The sequence below is a fragment of the Stylophora pistillata genome, chromosome 9 (assembly GCF_964205215.1).
Source record: "Stylophora pistillata chromosome 9, jaStyPist1.2, whole genome shotgun sequence".
Taxonomy (NCBI): domain Eukaryota; kingdom Metazoa; phylum Cnidaria; class Anthozoa; order Scleractinia; family Pocilloporidae; genus Stylophora; species Stylophora pistillata.
In genome coordinates, this window is record NC_142527.1 from 24,796,217 (window position 1) to 24,816,737 (window position 20,521).

Genomic DNA, 20,521 nt, shown 5'->3' on the forward strand with positions numbered 1-20,521 from the left:
CCCAGGTGCTTATTCGACGAAACACGTAAAGCCAATTTTTTTTTAATTGGTAAGTCTGCTACCAAAAAAGTAGCTTTTGACTTCAGCCCCATCGTACTGTACAGTTGTTTTACAATGTTCCTAACGCTCAACTTCTATTTAGTGAGCGGGAGTGTAGTTTGACAAAACCTATTTGTTAAACACTTTTTACGACATACAATGTCTCTAAGGTTTCCTTTTTTAAACAATTTCTACAGTTATTTGATGAAATAGGTGGTTTGCACGATACGTCATTGCCGCCATGTTGGTGGACGTAAACAATAGATATCTCATTAGCTCCTTTTGTTCGTCCACCAGCATTTGTTCCTTTCACTATTGTTACCTGTGTCTCTAGAGATTGGTTGCAAACCACCTATATAAATATCTTACTATAGGTACATGAAACTGTATTAAGGGAAAACTTGTTCCGTTAAAACACAAGGTAACATATCTTTGTCTTCCCTGGAAAAAAAAATTAAAAAAAAAAAAAACAGAAAGAAAAAATCAAGAATTCAATATGTTTCTGATAAATTTCTCAATTCCTCTAGCTACTGTAGTGACACTGCATATACATGTTGCTGTTTATTTCTATCATTTATACCAAGCTATAGAAAAACAGCCAATCAGAATAAGGAGGGTCATCGTATATTGGACATTATTAAATACAATTTTCCCCTTGAGTGCTGTGTTCCAATTCATGGGTAATAAACATGAGTTTCATTTTGTGTTTAATTTTATTTTACTGCTGCAAAATTATAAAAGAGTTTAAAAGACATCATGGATACAATGATTATTACAAGACAATTAGGACCTAATCCAAAGCCATTCAAAGTGGTATACCTCTTAAAAGCGTTGCATAACTAGCCAGCAATAGACCATACTAATTGATCTTTCAACAGACCAACAACAGTTATTGGAGAAATATGGGTTGAAACTGTTTAAGATTTTGCACCAAACCAGTGGCTGTCCTTTTTCTTTTTTGTTTTTTCAGTTGCACCAAATGCTTTACCAGTACCCATTTCTACTCATGCACAGAGAAAGACATAATGGGAGTGTAGTCTCTTTCAAATATAACTCTTCCACAAATATTTTGTATGATAATCTCACTAGATATAATTGTTGAAGAAATTTTAAGTATGGTTACAGAAAAAAAAATAAACATTAGTCCTTTCACTCCCAGGTACATGTGATTCTCCTAACTGTCTGCCATACAATTCTTATGATGTTAGTTTGGAGAATTTGGTATTGAATCAACCAAGTAGAATTCTGTCTTCATCGCTCATGGGAGATAAAGGGTTAATTTACACAGATAATCAGTTTGTGAAGATTGACACCTACCCAAGATCTTTCAACAGTTCCTCTAAGTTTGAAAATCTTTTTGAACTCTTGTTAAGGTACACACAGCCATCTTCTGAGAAAGTAATCTGAAAGTTGCAATGAGTACAATGTTTATGTACTTATCTTTAAATCCAGGTCTACAGGTATGAGGTGAGAAAATGAAAGGACAGAGCACGACAGAGAGGCTTCTGGTCCACGCCTAGAAGTATATCAATTCAAATTCTTTATCCACAGGAAGGTACAAGGCCTGTAATCATGTGAGTTGGCAAGAGGTCTGGAAGGGGATCTAGCAGTGGTTTAATGCCAGACCACCCACAAACCTCTCCCCACCTCATCTCAAATCTTGTGATGGGCGGGGAAACACACATCCTGCCGCACAAATGATGACGACCTGCACATAGGCTAAAGCTAAAGTTACAGTCTAACCAATAACACAGCCATATAACTACAATTGGTGTCAAATTTATTGACACATTGATGTTTTCAACCTCCTATTACTTCAACTTTATCTCTTTTGCTCTTGTTAAGTTAACTTATTTTCCCCTGTCCACCTCCCCTCCAAATAAAATACTGTATCATGATTCCATGAACTGTTAGCTAACACTAAAAGGGGGGGGAGGGGGCCTGGGTAATGATTTAGAACAGTAGAAACAGGGATGTTATTCTACACAGATAGAACCCTTCAACTGTGATGTGTCAGCTAATTTTAATGCTGATCGGTAGGTTAATGATCATTGTGGTTTTAAACAATTACTTTAAATTCCTAATTTACAGCATATCATTGTGCTATTCAAGATGTGAATAGTACCTTAAAGTGATAAAGTTCTTTATCTGAGTCACTTTTCCAACAGTACAAAGTTAAAACCTGCAACCAGAGTAAAAATTACACCTGTTGAGTACTGCACTAGCCACTGAGTATAGTTTAGTCTCAGTTTGAGTATGCAGGAAAATTATATATGCCACTAATACAAGGAAATACAAAATGGAGATTTCTATTCATCATTAATCATATCTTTACAGGTTGATGGAGTGTTTGTGATTTACTTCTGAATTTCATTTATCAAAATTGCCTGAGGCCTGTTTCTCAAAAGCTCTCACTGGTAACTTCATGGGCCCAAAGCCAAATCTAAAGTTAAAAATTTATCAAAATTGCCTGGGGCCTGTTTCTCAAAAGCTCTCACTGGTAACTTCATGGGCCCAAAGCTAAATCTAAAATTAAAAATTTATCAAAATTGCTTGGGGCCTGTTTCTCAAAAGCTCTCACTGGTAACTTCATGGGTCCAAAGCCAAATCTAAAATTAAAAATTTATCAAAATTGCCTGAGGCCTGTTTCTCAAAAGCTCTCACTGGTAACTTCATGGGCCCAAAGCCAAATCTAAAATTAAAAATTTATCAAAATTGCCTGGGGTCTGTTTCTCAAAAGCTCTCACTGGTAACTTCATGGGTCCAAAGCCAAATCTAAAATTAAAAATTTATCAAAATTGCTTGGGGCCTGTTTCTCAAAAGCTCTCACTGGTAACTTCATGGGTCCAAAGCCAAATCTAAAATTAAAAATTTATCAAAATTGCCTGAGGCCTGTTTCTCAAAAGCTCTCACTGGTAACTTCATGGGCCCAAAGCCAAATCTAAAATTAAAAATTTATCAAAATTGCCTGGGGTCTGTTTCTCAAAAGCTCTCACTGGTAACTTCATGGGTCCAAAGCCAAATCTAAAATTAAAAATTTAAAGTATAGAGAACTAGATTCTGGCACCCTAACTATTCTATTTAGTTTCTTCTGCTAATAGTTTCATGGGATAATTTTCAAAAATTTTAAAACCCCTATCTTACATGGAAACAAGACAGCTTTACGAGCCCATTAAGTTGCAGAGGCCTTCAAGAAACAGGCCCCTGGTCGTTCCTTGATATTTTAGGGGGTTCTTCTAAAGGGAACACTGAAAATCAAATAGGCTTAAATTCATACCTTTAATCCCGTTGAGGAGGTTGAATCTCGAATCAGAAAAACACCATTTCTTTTATCAGCTGGTAATGCCCTGACTTTGCCCAGAAGAAACTCCTCAAAATACTGTCATTGTGATTAATGGAGAAAATGAACTCTGATTTTAAATAAATTTAGATTATGAATGTCATGTGCTGATGTGTCATTAAACATGATTTTGCTAATCCATTGAAGGAAATGTAAGGCTGTGCTCTAAGAAAAAGTGAAGGGAGTCCACTGCTCTGAAACTTTGAAATACAGGGTGTCCAGCATATACTTTTATATGAAAAAAATAAAATTCCTGAGTCACCCAAGAGCAAAAGTAGGGTGCCAGGGGCCACCAGGGACTGCTAGACCACAGGCCTGAAATGTTACAATATTATTACTGTAACAATACTATGGGAGAATGCAATTTTAGTTCTTTTGAGCAGAAGCAGTGAAGCATTTTGAAGTATGGAGGAAAAAGGCTTACCATACATCAAGCTAAGCTTGTATATAAAGTGAAAGATCTTGACATCTATGTTTCTGTAAGCCAGATTTACAGACTTAATGAAATTAACAGCCTAATTGATAACAAAATTTTTATATATTAATTATTGTACTTACAGATCTTGATTTCATGGGGCTTGGCTCCTCTTCTTTTGGTGTTACAGAATATTGATCAAACTCATGTGAACCACTTGCTGCTAAGTCTGAAATCTCATTTATAGGTTCATTAACTTGTTCAGGTGGAGTGGGAGGAAGAATTGTCACATATTTATCTGAAGAAAAATCATCCACAACTTCGTCATCAGTTGCCTTTTCATCTTGCATCAAACCTGGTTTCTGTTCACCAAGAGATTCTGGACCCTCATTCTGATCTGGAACCTCTGGGGATGGTTCTAAAACAGCATACACTGGTGAGCCCCCTTCAACAGCCCCATGGTCTTTAGGACTTATTTCGTAGACGACCTCATTCGATGGAGATTGAAAGGCACTACTGGACTCAATGCCTTCGACTTCAGAATATACATGATCCTCAGTTTCTGGAGTGATAGCTTCATTGGACAACTGCCTGGGAGGTTTTTTAGGTGGCTGTTTATCATTTCTAACTTTAGGTTGGTCTCGGAGCCGTGGCAAGTTTGTTACAACATCCACAGATTCATAAAATTGTCCTGGCTGGTCAACAAACCTATCCTGGCTGTCTGATGAGAGGCGTGACGATCTTCTTAGATTGGCTGACCCTCCTATCAAGTTCTTAGTGCCATCTCTTGTACTTTCTGAGTTAGATGAGTGGCGAGATCTACTGGCTGCAGCACTGCGTTGATTCAAAGAAACATCATCATAGGCCGGGACCATGCTCGCACGACTAGATGCCACACTTGTGGTGTCTTGCTGCTGGTTCTGTTTATCAACCAGACTAGCAGTAGATACAGAGTCATGGCTTGGAGCTGAAAATGACAATTAAAGTTCCGACTGAAAACTTTTTTTCAGTAGAATCAAAATCCAATAGCTTTCACTCTTTGATCCCTAAGAGTGACTGGTATTTAATTCCTCCCGATAGTCCCGCCCCTCACCAGAATCACGCATTAGGGTTATGAGAATAAAGAGAAAAGATCATCAACTAAAGAAGATCTTGAACATTAAAGAAATTCTCCAAGTCAGCATCTTAGGAAATATATAATTTATTAATTAAAAGAACAGTATGAAGAATATCCATACTGCTGTTTAGGGTGTAAAGGGTTAATAAATGGCTGCACAGTGAAATTAGCTGAGTCAAGACAAATCTTTTCCAGAATTTTCTCTTCCTTATGAAATCTTATCAAAACACACTGAGGATATGCTATAGGACTGAGAAATTGACTGAAATGGCTTAAAAATTCCAATTTGAGAGAAATTTTCTTTATAAATTCACTAAGATAACTGGCCAGTTCTGACAGATATTACCCTGTGTCACCATTCTGGTCCTACAGATTTGGTCTCCCAAAATAAAACGCCACTCACACCTTGAGACAATAAAATTTGTCTGGTTTCCAAAGACATCCTTTTTATTGTGCTACCACACCTACCTTGCAATTGAGCAGTTTCCATGAAACTATAACATTGCAAAAAGATAAAACTTACATCTGATCACACACTCATCAGCACTATCAGTGGCTCCATAAGAAGGAGGTGCACTTCCTTCACTAGTGATGGGCTGAACAAAAAAACAACAAGACGTGACTGTCAGATCAAACAGGGTCAGCCTGTTTGGGCTGGCTGACTGCTCATATTATACTAAAAAAATCGTACTGAGAATAAACCAAATCTATACCAAATACTTTATTTTAAGATTCTGTGTTGTGCTTATTTCAGTTTTTCATCAGCCACTGTCATAATTTTTTTTTTGTCACTTTAACACGCACCTGTTCATTTCTACTTTTCTTATTTCACTTTTCAAAAGTTTTTAGTTTCATTGTTTTTGCTTTACCACTGGCCCTACCCTGTCCAAGATTGAAAATTCGTCAGAAAACATCATGCTCAAGGTAATCTTTCATGGCTCATTGATCGTAATATTCCACTTGTCTTTAAGTACAATTCAATTAATGTAACGGCAAGAGTACCATATAACCCCATACATTAATTATGCATTCAGTTTTTCTGACCGGAAAGTTTCTTGCTCTTATAAATAGTTTCTTGCTCTTATAACTAGTTTCTTGCTCTTATAAATAGTTTCTTGTTCTTACAAGTGCTGAGAAGTCGCTAAAAACGTGCCTTTCTTCAAGTCCTGGCAAGACAGTTGTAGTCCATAATCGGCTCAAATTTAAAATTGATCAACAACTTAACAAAAAATGATCGACGATGAGATTCGAAATGTCCCCAAATTCAAATCACGGTGTCATTGACGTAAATTTCATCGTTTCTTATCTGAAAACCAACTATACCTGATATGGATAGGGACTTGATCGCTCATTCAATCGTCGAATGCTTTGTCTATCCCGTATCTTCTTCTGCAGGTAGCAAATGAAAGCTATAAATGGGATTCCAACAATAATAAAGGCCACGATTGCAATGATAGCGTACGCCCAGTTGTTGTAAGTACACCCATCATCTTGGTCTGTCGGTTTAGTTAAAAGCGGACATTTTACGGTGGTGTTCCCACGACCATCGTCCGCATACCCAAGTAGTATTCTCATGGTAGTTCCTGGTTCCTGCAAGTACAAACATATGAGCATATATGAAACTAGTTTTGTTTAGCGAAATACCGCTACCCAGATTTACTTAAAGGCTCAGGTTAGGCTATTTTCTTAAGAAGTGTTTTATTGGCTGATGTCTAACAGCCAATAGAAATTATCTTTATATTGTGCACGCTTCTCGTTGACCTGTGAAACATTTCATTTCACAAGGAGCTTCTGGTTGTGGTTGTGAAACTGAAAATTTTTGCGATGTTCAAAAAGAAAATTCGAGGTGGTAAAGCGTTGCAAAGTGGAAGAAAAGTAGGCTTAGAAGTCGGAGGACCGAGAAATTCTAAAAGATCACAAGATCTGCGATCCACTCTTTCTAAAAAAAAGGCGAAAAAAGCTCAAGGGTTTCGCGATCCTACCATTACAACAAACACAAGGAATCTTGTCGACGCGAGGCAAACTATTTCTTCGAAGAAGAAACGGACTCAACCAGTCATTCGTTCCATAGCATTGCTAGAGGAACAGAGAAAAGAAAAAAGGCAAAATGTATTTCAGAAAAATAGGTCTTTGACACTGTCGACTGGTGGCCACATTCAAATTACTACGAAGCAAGATGTCCCTCCAGACAGGTCAGCTACAGTTATGGGAGATTCGATCCGCATTACTGCTAAAGTAGAGCGTAGTAAAGAAGATTTGGAGCGAGAGGCAAACATCATTGCAGGGTATCTTACAATAACAGCCAAGAATGAGGAGGCAAAAAGAAAAGAGAAGGAACAAGCCATAAGAAAGCGAGAGAGACAAAACGAAGCAAAAAGGAGAGAACGAGAGAGGAAGGCTCTTAGAAGGGAAAAGGAGAGAAGAGAGCATACACTTTACGGTCAGACTACTGAAGAAAACAGCACCTACGCTTCAAACAAATCCGAGCCTCACCTAGCCGGTAGATTTAGAGATAGTGTGTTGGGAGACAGACTGGATCACGGAATAAGCAGTACCGCAGGACAGACTCAAAGGGGCCCTGAGGCTTCTAAACAAGACCTACCAACTTCTGGTTGTAGGATCAATGTCTCCAATTTACACCCGCTTGTCACTCAACAAGACGTTGAAGAACTCTTTGGCGTAGTGGGTGAATTACGCAGTTGTAAAATGCTTGGAAGAGGATCAGCGGAAGTTGTGTATGTGAATAAAGAAGATGCACAATTTGCAATTGGTAGATACAATAATCGGAAACTTGATGGGCAGCCGATGCTGTGTAAGCTCAACATGCTACCATCAGCATCACTCTACTCACCTCCACCTGCCAGATTAGCACCTCTTCCTCCTCTACGTGCTGCCCCTGCACCAGTGGCAAAGCCTCTCCCAAGGAGTGTTCCTGCAAGGAATGATGGAGTAGCCACTGAGGCATTACGACCAGTGGTCTTCAAAGTCAGAATATAAGATAGTTCAAACTCTCATTGATTTAAACTTTGTACTTGAACAGGTTTTGTCACAATTAGTTTTGTGCATCTTAAAAATGAGTTAGAACATTTCAAGGTCATTATTTTGAGCCCCCAGTTACAATGTAAATGCTACCTTAACTTTAAAGTTTATTATTACCCCTTCTGCTTTTGTCTATCCTTGGTAAATCTGCCACTGTTGGAGAAATTAGCCCATGCCCCCACCCCCACCCTCTCAGGTAGGAGAAAGGACCACATTTAGAAGACGGGTGGAAATTAATCAGGAAATTGTGGAAAACTGTTATGTGTGCTTTTAACTGTTTCATCATATTATGGTATTTCTGGCTGCTTAAATATCACTTCATTTCAAGAAGCGCAAAGGTATTGTTATTGTTACTTATTCCTGCGATTTCCTGAGAATTCAAACTGTAACTGTGGGCATCTATAGTTTTCGAAGTCCAGGATCTCCATTATTTTGTAGGCTTAATTAAGACGTGTTTGATTTGGTAAATACAGGTGTAATCTTGGGAGTGGAAAGGTTTATGATGTAAGTCTAACAACCAGTGAAATGATTCTGAAAAATCTAGAACTTGCTTGTATGACATACTGATGTGATAGTCAGATGAAACTGTTCTCAGGTCAAACATTGAAATGCTGGGGCATTTCGTTAAATTTGGGACACAAGGATGTGGTGGTAATGATGAGGCAATTGTGAGGAGGGTGTCAGCGTAAGTGGATAGAATTCAACTGGGCTCCCTTGAATGCTCTCTTTCTCAAGCTAAAACTAGGTTTTTCAGTCAATTACTTGTTAAAAATCAGTCACTCACAGCCCATTTTAATGCTTTGTAAGATGACAAGTAACCATTTAAACTTACCAGAGGAAAAAGTTTTGGTAAGTAAAGAAGGTTAACAAAGGTACCACAATGTTTGTACAGTAGGTGAGAAGTAAATTGTTTTTCATTCAGCGTTATTTATAACAAATTTGTCATGTCATTTTAGGCTGACCTTTATAAGCTTCGTAAAGTAGATGCGTAAACAGAAAGTGACTATCTTGGGATCACCAAAATTATGTATGCCTAAATGTGACTGAGACAGTTGAAAAAATAGACTATAACTGGGTAGAGAGAGAGAGAGACCAGTGGCACAAACCCAGCAAAGAAAAAGACCCCAGAACTATAATGTTGTCTTTTTCTGTCTTTGATGTATGACCCAATCAAGTAAAGTCAACCAGAAACATTGTACTTTGAATTCACAAAACCAACATGCTGTATGTACAATACAAAAAAGTATCCATGGTGTGTACTCAAAAATGTTTTATTTTTTGAAATACTTCATAAAATAATACAGCCTGATTATGTCAATTTTAAAAAAAAAATTGAACAAGTTTAACTTAATATCTTTTTACAAAACAGCAACTATTGAAACAAATATCAGCTGTCCTCTAAAGGTGTATAATAAAATGGAAGTGCTCCCTTGCTAAGATTGTGAAAACTTTAAAGAATTTTCCACAGAATTACTAATTAGACAAGCTCTTTGTTTCTCTAATGTATGGCATACATCAGTGAAGAGTAATCGTCAAGATAAGAACCAACACTACACAGGCAGATTACTCTTTTTTTTTTTTTTAAGCAATGACTTTATCTCTGTCTTTCACTAGTTGAAATCTGCTATTAACTACTTTAATATGCAAGGCTGAAGTTAGGAGAGGCAAATTAAATAGTACGTTATCCCTCAAGATGAAGCAGTTTGAGGAGGTGGTGGTGCCATTGGAGGAGCTAGTTTTTCAATGAAGGTAGTGAACTTGAACACAAATGTCCGCAAGAATGCTGGGCAGCGGGGATGACCTGCAAGCTGCTCAACTGATCGTCGAAGCTCACCAAAGAGAAGTCTAAAAGAAATGAGAGAAATAACCAGTCAGTTTGAAATAAATTTCAACAGCAAAGGATGCTTTCTGCAGCTTTGATAAAACTACACAGATAAACCTATTCAATAGGAGAAAGATTTTGCATCACTTACCCTTCACCAGACATCACAAAACATTTTTCAAGTTTGATAAAGGTTTGTTCTAACATTCTACTTTGCATGTAAAGAAGGCAGCACTATCTACTTTGCGGTTAGTCATGTTGAAAAAAAAAAAATTTAAATAATGTATTTATAGTGGGGGAATGCACTTGTAAGCTACAGGCATCCCATGCAAACAACATCCAAATAAACTCAACAAGATTAAAAGAAACTCAACTAGAAAGAGGCAAAACAGTTGGCTCTATGAATCCTTTGACCTCTAAGAACAAACGGCATCTAATTTCTCCTTAAATAATCACCCCTGAATCAAACCGTGAGGTCAGGAGAATAAAGGAAATGATAATAATAATAACACCTTTATTTAGACAAGGTAATGTTTAAAGCTGAACAGCTTGTGGGGTCGTGTGTAAATTCAAATGATGATGGTTTTTGAGGAGAGGGGAAAACTGGAGTACCCGGAGAAAAACCTCTCGGAGTAGAGTAGAGAACCAACAAACTCAATCCACTTATGATGCCGGGTCCAGGAATCAAACCTGGGACACATTGGTGGAAGGTGAGCGCTCTCACCACTACGCCAACCCTGCTCCCCTCATCACAGACTAAAGAGGCTCTAGATTGTTAAACAAATTCTTCTTGTCAGTGCCTTAGGTAATGTATATTAGAGTGCAATAAAGAGAATAATTCATGCATGTATTGATTTCAAGGTGTTGTGGGTTGAAGCATGAAGCTGAACTCAAGATTATTGAGAAACAATTCTACTGGCGGACAGAGAAGGACTTGAATCTAGAATCAACAGAATGCAAGTCCCATCACTTGACTTTGTTACCTGCAACATAACTCTGTAACTTTTGTGCTCAAATTGTCTCTGAAATATTGTTACAAAAATCTATTCCCATTCCCTTCACCAACAAAAAGAAAAAAAAAAGAAAACGACGTGTTTAATACATGTTTTTAACAACACAACTCTGCAACTTTTGTTCTCAAATTATCCTTAAATAAAAATCACATTTAAATATTAGTGTAAAAACTTAATTCTCATGCTCTTCACCAACAAAAAGAAGAAAAAAAAGGAAACAATGTGTTTAATATTTAAAATTTTGTCACTAACCTACAGTATGGGTTCCGCCTGGAGGCATATCTAAATCCCACAAATCGATAATAGACAAAAGGAATAACAATGCCTGCTTGACCACTGAAATTGAAAAGTCATTTACAGCAGTGATTTCAATTACATTTTGCTAATCAAAATTGTCCATAAATCTTCTTCTGGGGAAGGTTAGGGTAGAATGTTCTGTTTCGGAGTTAATCGTTCTTTTTTTTTTTTTTGTTTGGTCAAACTTTGTTAAACAATGACAACTTAGGAGACAGAGAAAAGAAGCCTTGGTAAAGAAGCAACTGCTAAGGACAGGTTACAAGTTGGGGTGCCAAAGAAATTTACTGGTGCCCCTAGAAAAAATCTGACTGTAACCTAAAAAAAGATAAAAACAGGAATATATAAAGCTAAAAAATAATTCCCCGAGGTAAACTGCAATTTTGGCAATTGATGAAATGAGGGCTGAGACATTTAGGTTTTGACAGATTTGAATTGGTGCCTCCAGGTCACTAGTTGAGTACAACTATTGACTGAGCTTCAGCTATAGAGCCACACATTGAGAGAGAGAGGCAAATTTACGGGGTTCTTCCTTCCCATAAGGAATTTGATAACAAATTGTAATGAAATCAATTTCAGTTGACCTGCAGATGAAAATCAAGCAGTGAAATTACCCTCATAGGTAGTCTGCAATTTAGCAGTTGCTGAAAAGCTTTGCGGCTCAGTAAACTCATCATAACTGCTGCTAAATAGAAAAAAAGGTATAATTAACCTTCACTTGCAGTTTGGGAAACATAACTGTATACAAACCTGAGTGCCATTAAAATAACAGCTGGCATCAGCATGATCTCTGTGCAAGCAATGAACCTCATCAGTCCTTGCTGGTGAAGCTCCACTTTCTCAATGGCTTTACGAGCTGACCTTAAGAAAGAATCCCATAAAACTCACATGAATAAAAAAAATAACATACAGTCAGTTTTTTTGATCTAGCATTCTGACAAAATTCAAAATTGTACAAGTTTTCACAGTCAGTTTATCTGATGACTTCAATTCAAAAGTTTGGAAGTACGTAGGAAATTCTCTTCACTTGCATTTTAAAAAAACCAATTGCATAAAAAGATAGAAAAGAAAGATAGAAACTTCAAAGTGTAGTGTATTGGTTTAATATTTTAATGTGAAATTTTCTAAGGGTTTATGGGTGCAATAAACTATTGGTTTTTGACTAATCAGGGCCCTTGTAGTTTCTTGGTTATTTAATAATACCTTATAAGAGACATGCTAAAAATTCCACCGCTTCCAAGGATCTGCAAACAGTTACACAGAATCAACATGAGTTACGATCAACCTTATGTTAAATATAAGTGATAATATTATGTGGAGAGTTGGCAAAGAAAAGCAAATTCAATAACAAGACACTGGAACATTTTATACTCACATCTAGTAACTTTTTCGTAAATGACACAGTGTGAAGAAGGGCAAATAATACAACAGGAATCAAGATAACTTGTAAGAAAATTTGTAGTCAAGGAAAGTGTCATAATTTAAAGTCATTTCTTTCAAAGATGGACAGTGCAAGAACTGGACAAAAGAAGTGTCTATCTCTTAAGAATTACAGTCAAACTTCCAATGAAAAGTCCAAAGGGTAAATGCATTCGCTACAGAAAACTGGAGAAGCAGATTGCTTGAAAAAGGGGATTCTGAAAATGTAAACTGTAGGGACATGGGTTGAATGCAGTTGTCCTCTGTAGGGAAGCTGACCATAAGCAGTCCCTACTTAGCTTGTTGTGCAAGTAAAAAATTTCAGCAAACAATAAACACACTCTAGGGCTGCATAGAACTCTGAGAGTGAGGCAGTTGATTTGCATAATAGACTGCATAAGAAGTTCAAAGAGGGTCCATTACCCCTCTACCACCTAAAGGGTATACTTGCATTCATTTGCTGTCCTCCTGACACTTAAGCCGGAGTTTATAGAGTCAGATTTGAAATTATCCAAACTAAAACACAATCACTTATTACAATTTTCAGTTGAGTCAGGCACAACAGAAGTTTTTGACAACCACATTTTGACATTAACATTAGCTCGCCACAGCTCTTGAGATTCAGTTACCACTAGTAATGAGGAAAGTTGCCTGAGACAACTCTGTTATTCTATGGTCGAAGCCTCGTCACCACACTATTTCCAAAGCTCACTCAACTGATAACTGTAGTATCTCCAAGGTGAACCATAAAATTAAACTAAGAGCTCACTTCTAAACCAAAATAGCCAGTATTAAAATTAACAATCACAAAGTCCCTTTTTTTTCATTTCAAGTTCTCATTTTTAAAATCAAAAGATACTTGTGACTGTTTGAGAATTAACAAACATGATGCTGTAAAGTAGATAATGGCAACTGTCTTCGGTAAGCAGCAGTCCAAAGAATTCTCTTGAAAATTGGAATCTCTGTGAAATTGAAAAAAAAAAAAGTCATCCATTATAAATCTTATATCTTTCAAACATTGCATCATGTCTTTTGTTACTTGCGCATAGCTTTACTCTTGAAGGGCACCACATTGGTGCACATGCTATTGAGAAATTCAATAGCATGTGCAGAATATATGGCGCACAGAATAAAGCTCAATTGGTTAGTGCGCCGGATTGTGTTGTGCGGGAGGTCAAGGGTTCAAGCACCAGCCAGACCAATACTCATGGTCTTAAAATAACTGAGGAGAATTTGCTACCTTTCTATAACAAGAAATGGATAAATTATATATTCTAGTCTTCACGGATAAGGACGAATAAACCGTAGGCCCCGTCTCCTGCAGGGTTAGGGGTAGGAGACGTTAATTTCCCATGCACGAGACTACTGTGTGGTGGATGTCCTCCCCTGGGGTGGGATGTGTGGGTGTTGGCCCTGAAAAGCCCCTATGGGGAGTGGTCAATTAACCTATGTATGTAACTATGTATTGTATGTATGTATGTATGTAAATTCGGCTGCAATTGACTACTAGAAATAGATCATGTCTTCTAGATTATAAACATTCAATGCATATTATCCTTTTTACAACTGAAGACAGTTTAGTTGAACACCAAGTTCACGCAGAAAATAAGGTATTTTTGGACATACATGCAAAGTTTGATAAGCCTCTCAAAGAATTTCTAAGTTCAATTTGACTGTGTTATTCTAGTGTACTTGGAAGTCTTTGAATTAAATACTGAGGAAGTCTTTACACATTGATAGAACGTATTTGAATATGAATGAAATAACACAACTGTACATACTGGAAGCCGTTGATGAAGCCGTAAGGCTGATGTGGCTGCTGAACTGATCAGCACTCTTTTGTAACAGTTATAGGTGAACATAGGACTGTGATTTAATCAAATAGAACAAGCCATGTTACTGTTAGTACACATAATCAAAAGACCATTTCTATGAACCTTTGCGTATGTACACTCTGAGCTTCTAACAGTTTTTGTGTCACAAACCACCTCTGGGCAAAGCTATTCCTTCTGGACCAAATGCTTTTATATTGCCTACAAAGCCCCTCAGCAACATTTTGTCAGAATTGAATATATCAACAAAGTTGAAATGGTAAATTGGCCACTGTTACAGTTCTAAAAGCTGACGTTTCAAGCATTAGCCCTCCGAGCGAAGCTCCAACGAAGGGCTAACGCTCAAAACATCAGCTTTTATAACCATAATGGTGGCCAATTTACCATTTCAACTTTGTTGATATATTCAAATTATTTTGTTACCCCCACCGACACAGCGCCAAATAGTTTCTTTCGAAACTATCAGCCTTTATTCTTTTGTCAGAATTCCCTGACAGTGGGAACATTCACACTCCTAAATGGAGTCATGCACTGTGAGAATTGTCTGTCTGACCCAAGAACACACCAAAAAACCTTGTTCAAAGCTCACACATGGACTTTCTGATCCTGAATATTTACATGACATTAACCATTAGCTCTTCACTACCAAGATCACCATATATATTGCTTACCATAATTTTGGCTTTAACCCTTCAACTCCAACAAGTGACCAACATGTAACTTCTCCCTATAATAGCCATACACTATCCAGCAAACAGGTAATGAGAATACTCAAACTTATCAGGTTCAAGTTGTTACCATGATTGAACACCAAATTCTCATAACCAATTTACAAGGAAATGTGTAGCAGCTTGAGGGGAGAATTCACAATCAGATCTTGAGAGTTTAAGGATTAAGAATTTAGTATCAAATCAAAAACAATGTTCCCAAATTTATGTTTTCTTTCTTCTTATAACCTTTTCATTTTTAAAAGCACATTCATATTGTAGGAAGAAATTTCTTTTTAGTCTCTCCTGGGAGTGAATGGGTCAAGCTGTCACATACCCTATTTACTCAGCTGCATAAATTACACTCCTCAATGATCCTATTATTCTTATTTTAAAATGTAAATGATCTAACAACAGCAAAAGGCCTTTTTTTTTTTTTTTTTTTAATTTGGTTATAATAGAAAAAAAGGAAGATTTCTGAGCTTTGAAAAAAAATTAAACACTCTTTTGAATAAACTGGGACCAGAACTTAAGGAATATCAGCCAGAAGCACTTGCTGCAATATTTTCTAGTTTGGCCATTAGTAGCCCTTTTTACTTTGTCTTTGAAACTCTTCAAATAAGCACTCCATCCTCCACTAATTGTCCATGGTATTTAAGATAATTAAAAGCTTTTTAATCAATTAAATTCAAAATTGTTTCTATATATGAAATAAGCCATCATTGTCAAGAAATGTTAGATAGGTCTTTGAACTGCTGGTCATTCCTTAAATTAATTTCATTTGCACAAACTACAAACCTTTTATTAGCACAAACCTTTACATGAAAATTAATTCTCTGCCTAAATTTAAAAATGCATCAGCTATTTTTTAATCCCCCTTTCAGAGTATTCAATGTTACATTACTTTTTCCTGCTATTACAATTTTCATCAAAAACCTTGTGACATTGACTGAGAAAAAAGGATTGAGAAAACTCACTCTATGCTTACCTAAAAAATGGGAGCAAGTAAAGAATTGAAGTGACGATTGTGAATACTCTCGTAAGCCACAATGCTGAATCAATTTTGTTATCCAATAGATATCGCTGCAAGTAAGAATATCATTATACATTTCATTAGTCATACTTTTCCTTCGTAAAGCACAGCTGATGGCAAACTTCAAAGCTAGAACATTACTGAAATAGATAAAAACTTTCTAAAATATCTAAAGAAATAAGTTGCGAAATATTTTGACGACATTATATTTTTGACACTACAAGTCAAAAGTAAAACTAACAAGTCAGTAAATATATCATGTAATAAAAACAATAGAGAGGAACAAATCCATTGATTGCCTTTAAAAGTCCAAAGAAATGTACGTCAGCAAGCTTGACTGTTTGATGTAATAAATACTTTTTATTTAGAACATGAACCTTTGACGAACACACAGACTGACTCCATCTGTGCCAAACTTTTTACCTGACACTTATTTCACCTTAAGGAATTTTACCCCTAAGGACAAAAATGTTGTCTCTAATTTCTCTTGTCCTTCTCACTTTTGACTTGACAATGATGTGAAGTAAAATCAAAACATTGTCAAATTATTTTACAAAAAGTGTGTAGGAGTTAATGTATTTTATTAATGTTCTAGCATTGAACTTTGCAGTGAAATATTTCTCAAAGTATAGTTTAAAATTATTGTGTTTCAACTTGGATAAAATTGATAACTTATTCTAACTGTTGAATATTGTTGTTGTGAAGATTACAAGAAAGTTGAAGAGGGAAGAAAAGTTAAAACCCTAAAACTCCCCTTCCAAATCCTTTAACATCACAATAATGCAAGAGATGAGAAAAGAAGCTGCAATGCAAATACCAGCATATTATATTTCTAGCCATCCTTAGGTATTTATGTCATTTTAGGCAATGATTCTATGAGTTTGAAATTTAAGACCCAAAACAACGCCTGGTCAAATTTTCTCATCCACACACTTCTAAGAGGATGAGCTTACAAAAATATTTGTTTCTCCTCACACCTCCCCATAACTGTGAATCTGGAACAATGCCTTCCCTCAACAACAGGAAGCTTAGATTGTTAAAGATAACTGTGACAAACAATGAACATGATAAAATACTTGCAGTTGTACCATAAAACATTCTCGCTTCTGTGCAACATAATGATAGGGATGTATTGAGTTTAAAAGCTGAGTTCTACTTCAACATCAAGTGAAACTGATAAATAAATCATTAACTAGAGAAAATTTGGAAATTAACGAACTACATTTTCTATTAAAGGGAATAAATAAGCTCGATGCTTCAAGATCACACCGTCCACAAAGCAAGTAGTAATTGTGCCAAGGAACAAAATCAGGATCTCTTAAAGTGAAAAATTTCGTTCCAATTAAGACTACTGACATTTTGTTTAAAAACACTAAATAATTCACACTTGATGAAAAAGTTAGAAACACAAATTCAAACGCATTTGCGACGAGGATTTCAAACCAGTTAAAATCTACGAATGATGAACGTAAATTATTTTTATTACTTTCATTCGACGTCTAGCAGGCCTCTTCTGGCAAAATCTCCATTCAGTGTGAGCCCAAAAGGTGAAAATGGCTTCCATCTTGACAGAAGTGAGAAAAAAAAACAAGACATACACAGTAAATTTAAATACTTTTAGGCTTCCTTACCCTAAGTGCAGCCCAGTTAGGACTGGTCGACGAATCAGCCGTACTGCCTTCAGGCGGATGACTCGAAGCGTTCGGATTTCCTTCGTTTTCTTGCGGTGGCATAATTTCAAAGAAACAGATCACTAGCTAGACGTTTTCACTAACGGATTTAGGGACCAAGAAAGGCGATAAACGCTAACAATGATCAGTCAAGTCGCGATAACAGACACGTTGAAATCAACAAATTCGTACGCCGGTTCAACTGATGCTTGCATCAACCATCTGCCTCTTAGGGGAGCAGCCGCTGGTCTTTTTTTACCAGGTCCCGCTCCGTAATACTAAGTGTAAAGCGCAGACTGCGCGTTGCAGACTATCATGACCGGGGGGTAAACTGCAGACTGACGGTAAAATACAGACTCAAGACTACATACCGGGGCTAAAATGCAGACTCGATTAAAAAAGAGTCAAGTTGAAGTGGTAAATTGGCCTCTGTAACGATTACAAAAGCTGACGTTTCGAGCGTTAGCCCTTCGTCGGAGCGATAACGAAGGGCTAACGCTCGAAACGTCAGCTTTTGTAATCGTTACGGTGGCCAATTTACCACTTCAACTTTGTTGATATATCCAAATTACTTCGTTACTCCCACCGACGCAGCCCCAAACAGTTTCTTTCGAAACTATCAGCCTTTATTTAAAAAAGAATCAACTGTTTATGACGATTGAACAAAGGGAGTAAGTTTCAAAAGAAACTCTGGTGCTGCGTGCCTGCGTCGGTGGGGGTAACAAGGTAATTTGGTTATTGATTGTAGATTGGCCACCTTAAAGGGTTAAAAAGCTGACATTTTGAGCGTTAGCCCTTCGTCAGAGCGAATGACGATGGTTGTTACGACTTTAGGGCCATGTGGGCTCACCTGGGGTCACCTAGGGTCACTTGGGACTAACACCTCCACTCAGGTCAATCGACTCAGGATGTCAGAAAGCTAGGACGATGTTATGGTAAGGAGGTTGAGCTTCATTTTTGAGGGAAATTTAGTTTTACTTGCATCACAATGACTTATTGTTTACCTACACTGTTATTGTCTATGTTAAGGAGATCGACGAAATACAGACAAGAAACGTATTATTTAAAGTAATATTCACTCTTCTGTAAGTTGAAAACCCCATGAAACGACAGAATGACATACGCCGTTTGACAGCTCGTACCCTATCTCGCACCCACAAATCTGCATAGATTTAAAGAATTTGCGCGCCTAACTCCGCAGTGAAATCAAAGGTACAAGGAAGAGGTTTTTATTGTCAAAGTAATTGATATTGCCGACGTGTGATGAATGTCTATCCCTACTACTTTCAAGGCCGAACAAAGTATAAATGAGCTACAAGTATGTTGAAGCTACCCAACGTTGCTCAGCAGAATTGTTTATTCCATCACAAGGGAAATGCATTTAGCTGCCTGTTAACTGCATATTAAAATACCTACGTTTCTAATCGTTTATTACCTTTTAAAAAACAACACATCAACGCCAAAACCATCTGAGGAAGTGAAGTTCGCAACATCAATCGCCATTATGATTATCATCCTCTGACGACTTTCGTGGCCTCGATCCAAGCTCACTCTTGAAGTTTTTCCGGGAGGCGGGTTGTTTTAGAACCGAGTCTATATTTTACCCCAGGTCTGCAGTCTTCAGTCTGCATTATACCCTCAGTCCGCATTTTAGCAGCGGTCTGCAGTCTGCGTTTTACACTGACCGACATTTTTTTCCAACAAATCACACTTCCGGCGCGAAGGAACCCACAAAGAAAATATGGCAGTGTCAAGCTAAGAACAAACACTGGGAGAGAAAAGAGTGGGAAAGACTACATTTTAGAAGAGAACACGGTGATGTACCTAGCTGCGCAGTTTTTTAAACGAAGTTAGTTAAAAATCTTTAAACGGCTACCCTAAAAGGCGCATAGTTTTAGCTCCGCGTGATTATGGTAGGAGAAATTTGCTTTCCGTATTTCCAGTCCTACATTAGGAACCTTAAGAGGTCAGGGCGCCAACGCCAAGGAAGACTTCGATTAAAAAATGAATTTCTACTCTTAGTTAGAATTTAAAAATGGCTGCATGAGCTTACTACTCATACGGCGCCACAGCTCAACTTCAGCATGACGTATAGAAGTAGCGTTGAGTTCCAAATGGAAATTAGATTAATTTGTCGTCGCGGTTTCGGTTCGCAAACGAAGCAAATTTTGGCGATTTCACGTTGTTATTTTGCATAGGACGGCTAAGAAATGAACAAAGTTTCAAAACGCACGTGCTGAGCTATTGTTCTACCAATAAGATCTCTTGTTTTTCCACGTCCTCGTTGCCGTCGCCGTCGTGGTTGCTTAAGGTCCCTATTTAAGTAGCTCCAACGTGAATTCTCAGCTCGTAGAAATAAGATTTATCCAACACAGTAGCTGACAGAACATTGCAAAGAAGAGGAATCTTACAGAAGTAAAGTTGCTAGTAATGTAACGTTCTTTATATTTGTGTATTGTCTCGTTTATTTGTTCGTGTTTTCAACCATATGCACCAGTAATGTAACTTCGTATCGTGCAATTTTGGTCTGAAATCGCACTTGTGAATCCAAAATCACTCGTGCTACGCGCTCTTTTAATTTTGAAATCATGCGTATGATTTCAAACCTAATAAGATACACGAAAAAATTACTTAGTTCTGATTGAGTAAGATAAATCATAGTTAATAGAGGGTCCCCTCTATTAACTATGGATAAATGCAGTTTTCAGGTAATTAAGTGCAGCAGTGAGTTAATTCAGTGCAGAAGAGGGTTAATTCAGTGCAAAGGAAGTGACAAACCAG

General features: G+C 37.2%; 3 protein-coding genes across 4 annotated transcripts; 1 reads left to right on the forward strand and 2 right to left on the reverse strand.

Moving 5' to 3' along the window:
* Positions 1-227: 227 nt before the first annotated feature.
* On the reverse strand, positions 228-6,511 carry LOC111336426 (uncharacterized). The gene is made up of 7 exons (XM_022942534.2): positions 6,235-6,511; positions 5,435-5,507; positions 3,938-4,761; positions 3,317-3,418; positions 2,165-2,221; positions 1,357-1,442; positions 228-480 (listed from the first exon to the last, which is right to left on the reverse strand). Exons 1-7 carry the CDS (start codon positions 6,484-6,486, stop codon positions 429-431), a joined length of 1,446 nt encoding a protein of 481 aa, XP_022798269.2. The 5' UTR covers positions 6,487-6,511; the 3' UTR covers positions 228-428.
* Positions 6,512-6,651: 140 nt separating this feature from the next.
* LOC111336411 (uncharacterized) lies at positions 6,652-9,529 on the forward strand. The gene has a single exon (XM_022942515.2). The coding sequence runs from the start codon at positions 6,736-6,738 to the stop codon at positions 7,906-7,908; it is 1,173 nt and encodes a 390-aa protein (XP_022798250.2). The 5' UTR covers positions 6,652-6,735; the 3' UTR covers positions 7,909-9,529.
* LOC111336412 (transmembrane protein 33) lies at positions 9,206-17,979 on the reverse strand. Of its 2 annotated transcripts, XM_088733201.1 has the most exons (10): positions 17,702-17,979; positions 16,026-16,120; positions 14,280-14,364; positions 13,358-13,460; positions 12,455-12,522; positions 12,283-12,323; positions 11,830-11,940; positions 11,694-11,761; positions 11,038-11,121; positions 9,206-9,795 (listed from the first exon to the last, which is right to left on the reverse strand). In XM_088733201.1, the coding sequence occupies exons 1-10, from the start codon at positions 17,801-17,803 to the stop codon at positions 9,683-9,685; spliced, it is 870 nt and encodes a 289-aa protein (XP_088589327.1). In that variant the 5' UTR covers positions 17,804-17,979; the 3' UTR covers positions 9,206-9,682. The 2 variants fall into 2 exon arrangements, with proteins under 2 accessions (XP_088589327.1, XP_022798253.2); XM_022942518.2 differs by lacking the exon at positions 11,694-11,761 and having other exon boundaries at positions 17,702-17,978.
* Positions 17,980-20,521: the final 2,542 nt, after the last annotated feature.

Excerpts from the sequence above, each read along its gene's own strand:
- LOC111336426 (XM_022942534.2), bottom strand. The coding sequence starts at position 6,486 with ATGAGAATACTACTTGGGTATGCGGACGATGGTCGTGGGAACACCACC. Across the intron at positions 4,762-5,434 it reads TGATGAGTGTGTGATCAGAT|CTCCAAGCCATGACTCTGTA; the intron begins GTAAGTTTTATC and ends TGTCATTTTCAG. Across the intron at positions 2,222-3,316 it reads CCTCCTCAACGGGATTAAAG|GTTTTAACTTTGTACTGTTG; the intron begins GTATGAATTTAA and ends CTCTGGTTGCAG.
- LOC111336411 (XM_022942515.2), top strand. The coding sequence starts at position 6,736 with ATGTTCAAAAAGAAAATTCGAGGTGGTAAAGCGTTGCAAAGTGGAAGA.
- LOC111336412 (XM_088733201.1), bottom strand. The coding sequence starts at position 17,803 with ATGCCACCGCAAGAAAACGAAGGAAATCCGAACGCTTCGAGTCATCCG. Across the intron at positions 14,365-16,025 it reads TACTTGCTCCCATTTTTTAG|TCCTATGTTCACCTATAACT; the intron begins GTAAGCATAGAG and ends ATTAAATCACAG. Across the intron at positions 12,523-13,357 it reads TAATTCTCAAACAGTCACAA|TTATCTTGATTCCTGTTGTA; the intron begins GTATCTTTTGAT and ends TTTTCTTACAAG.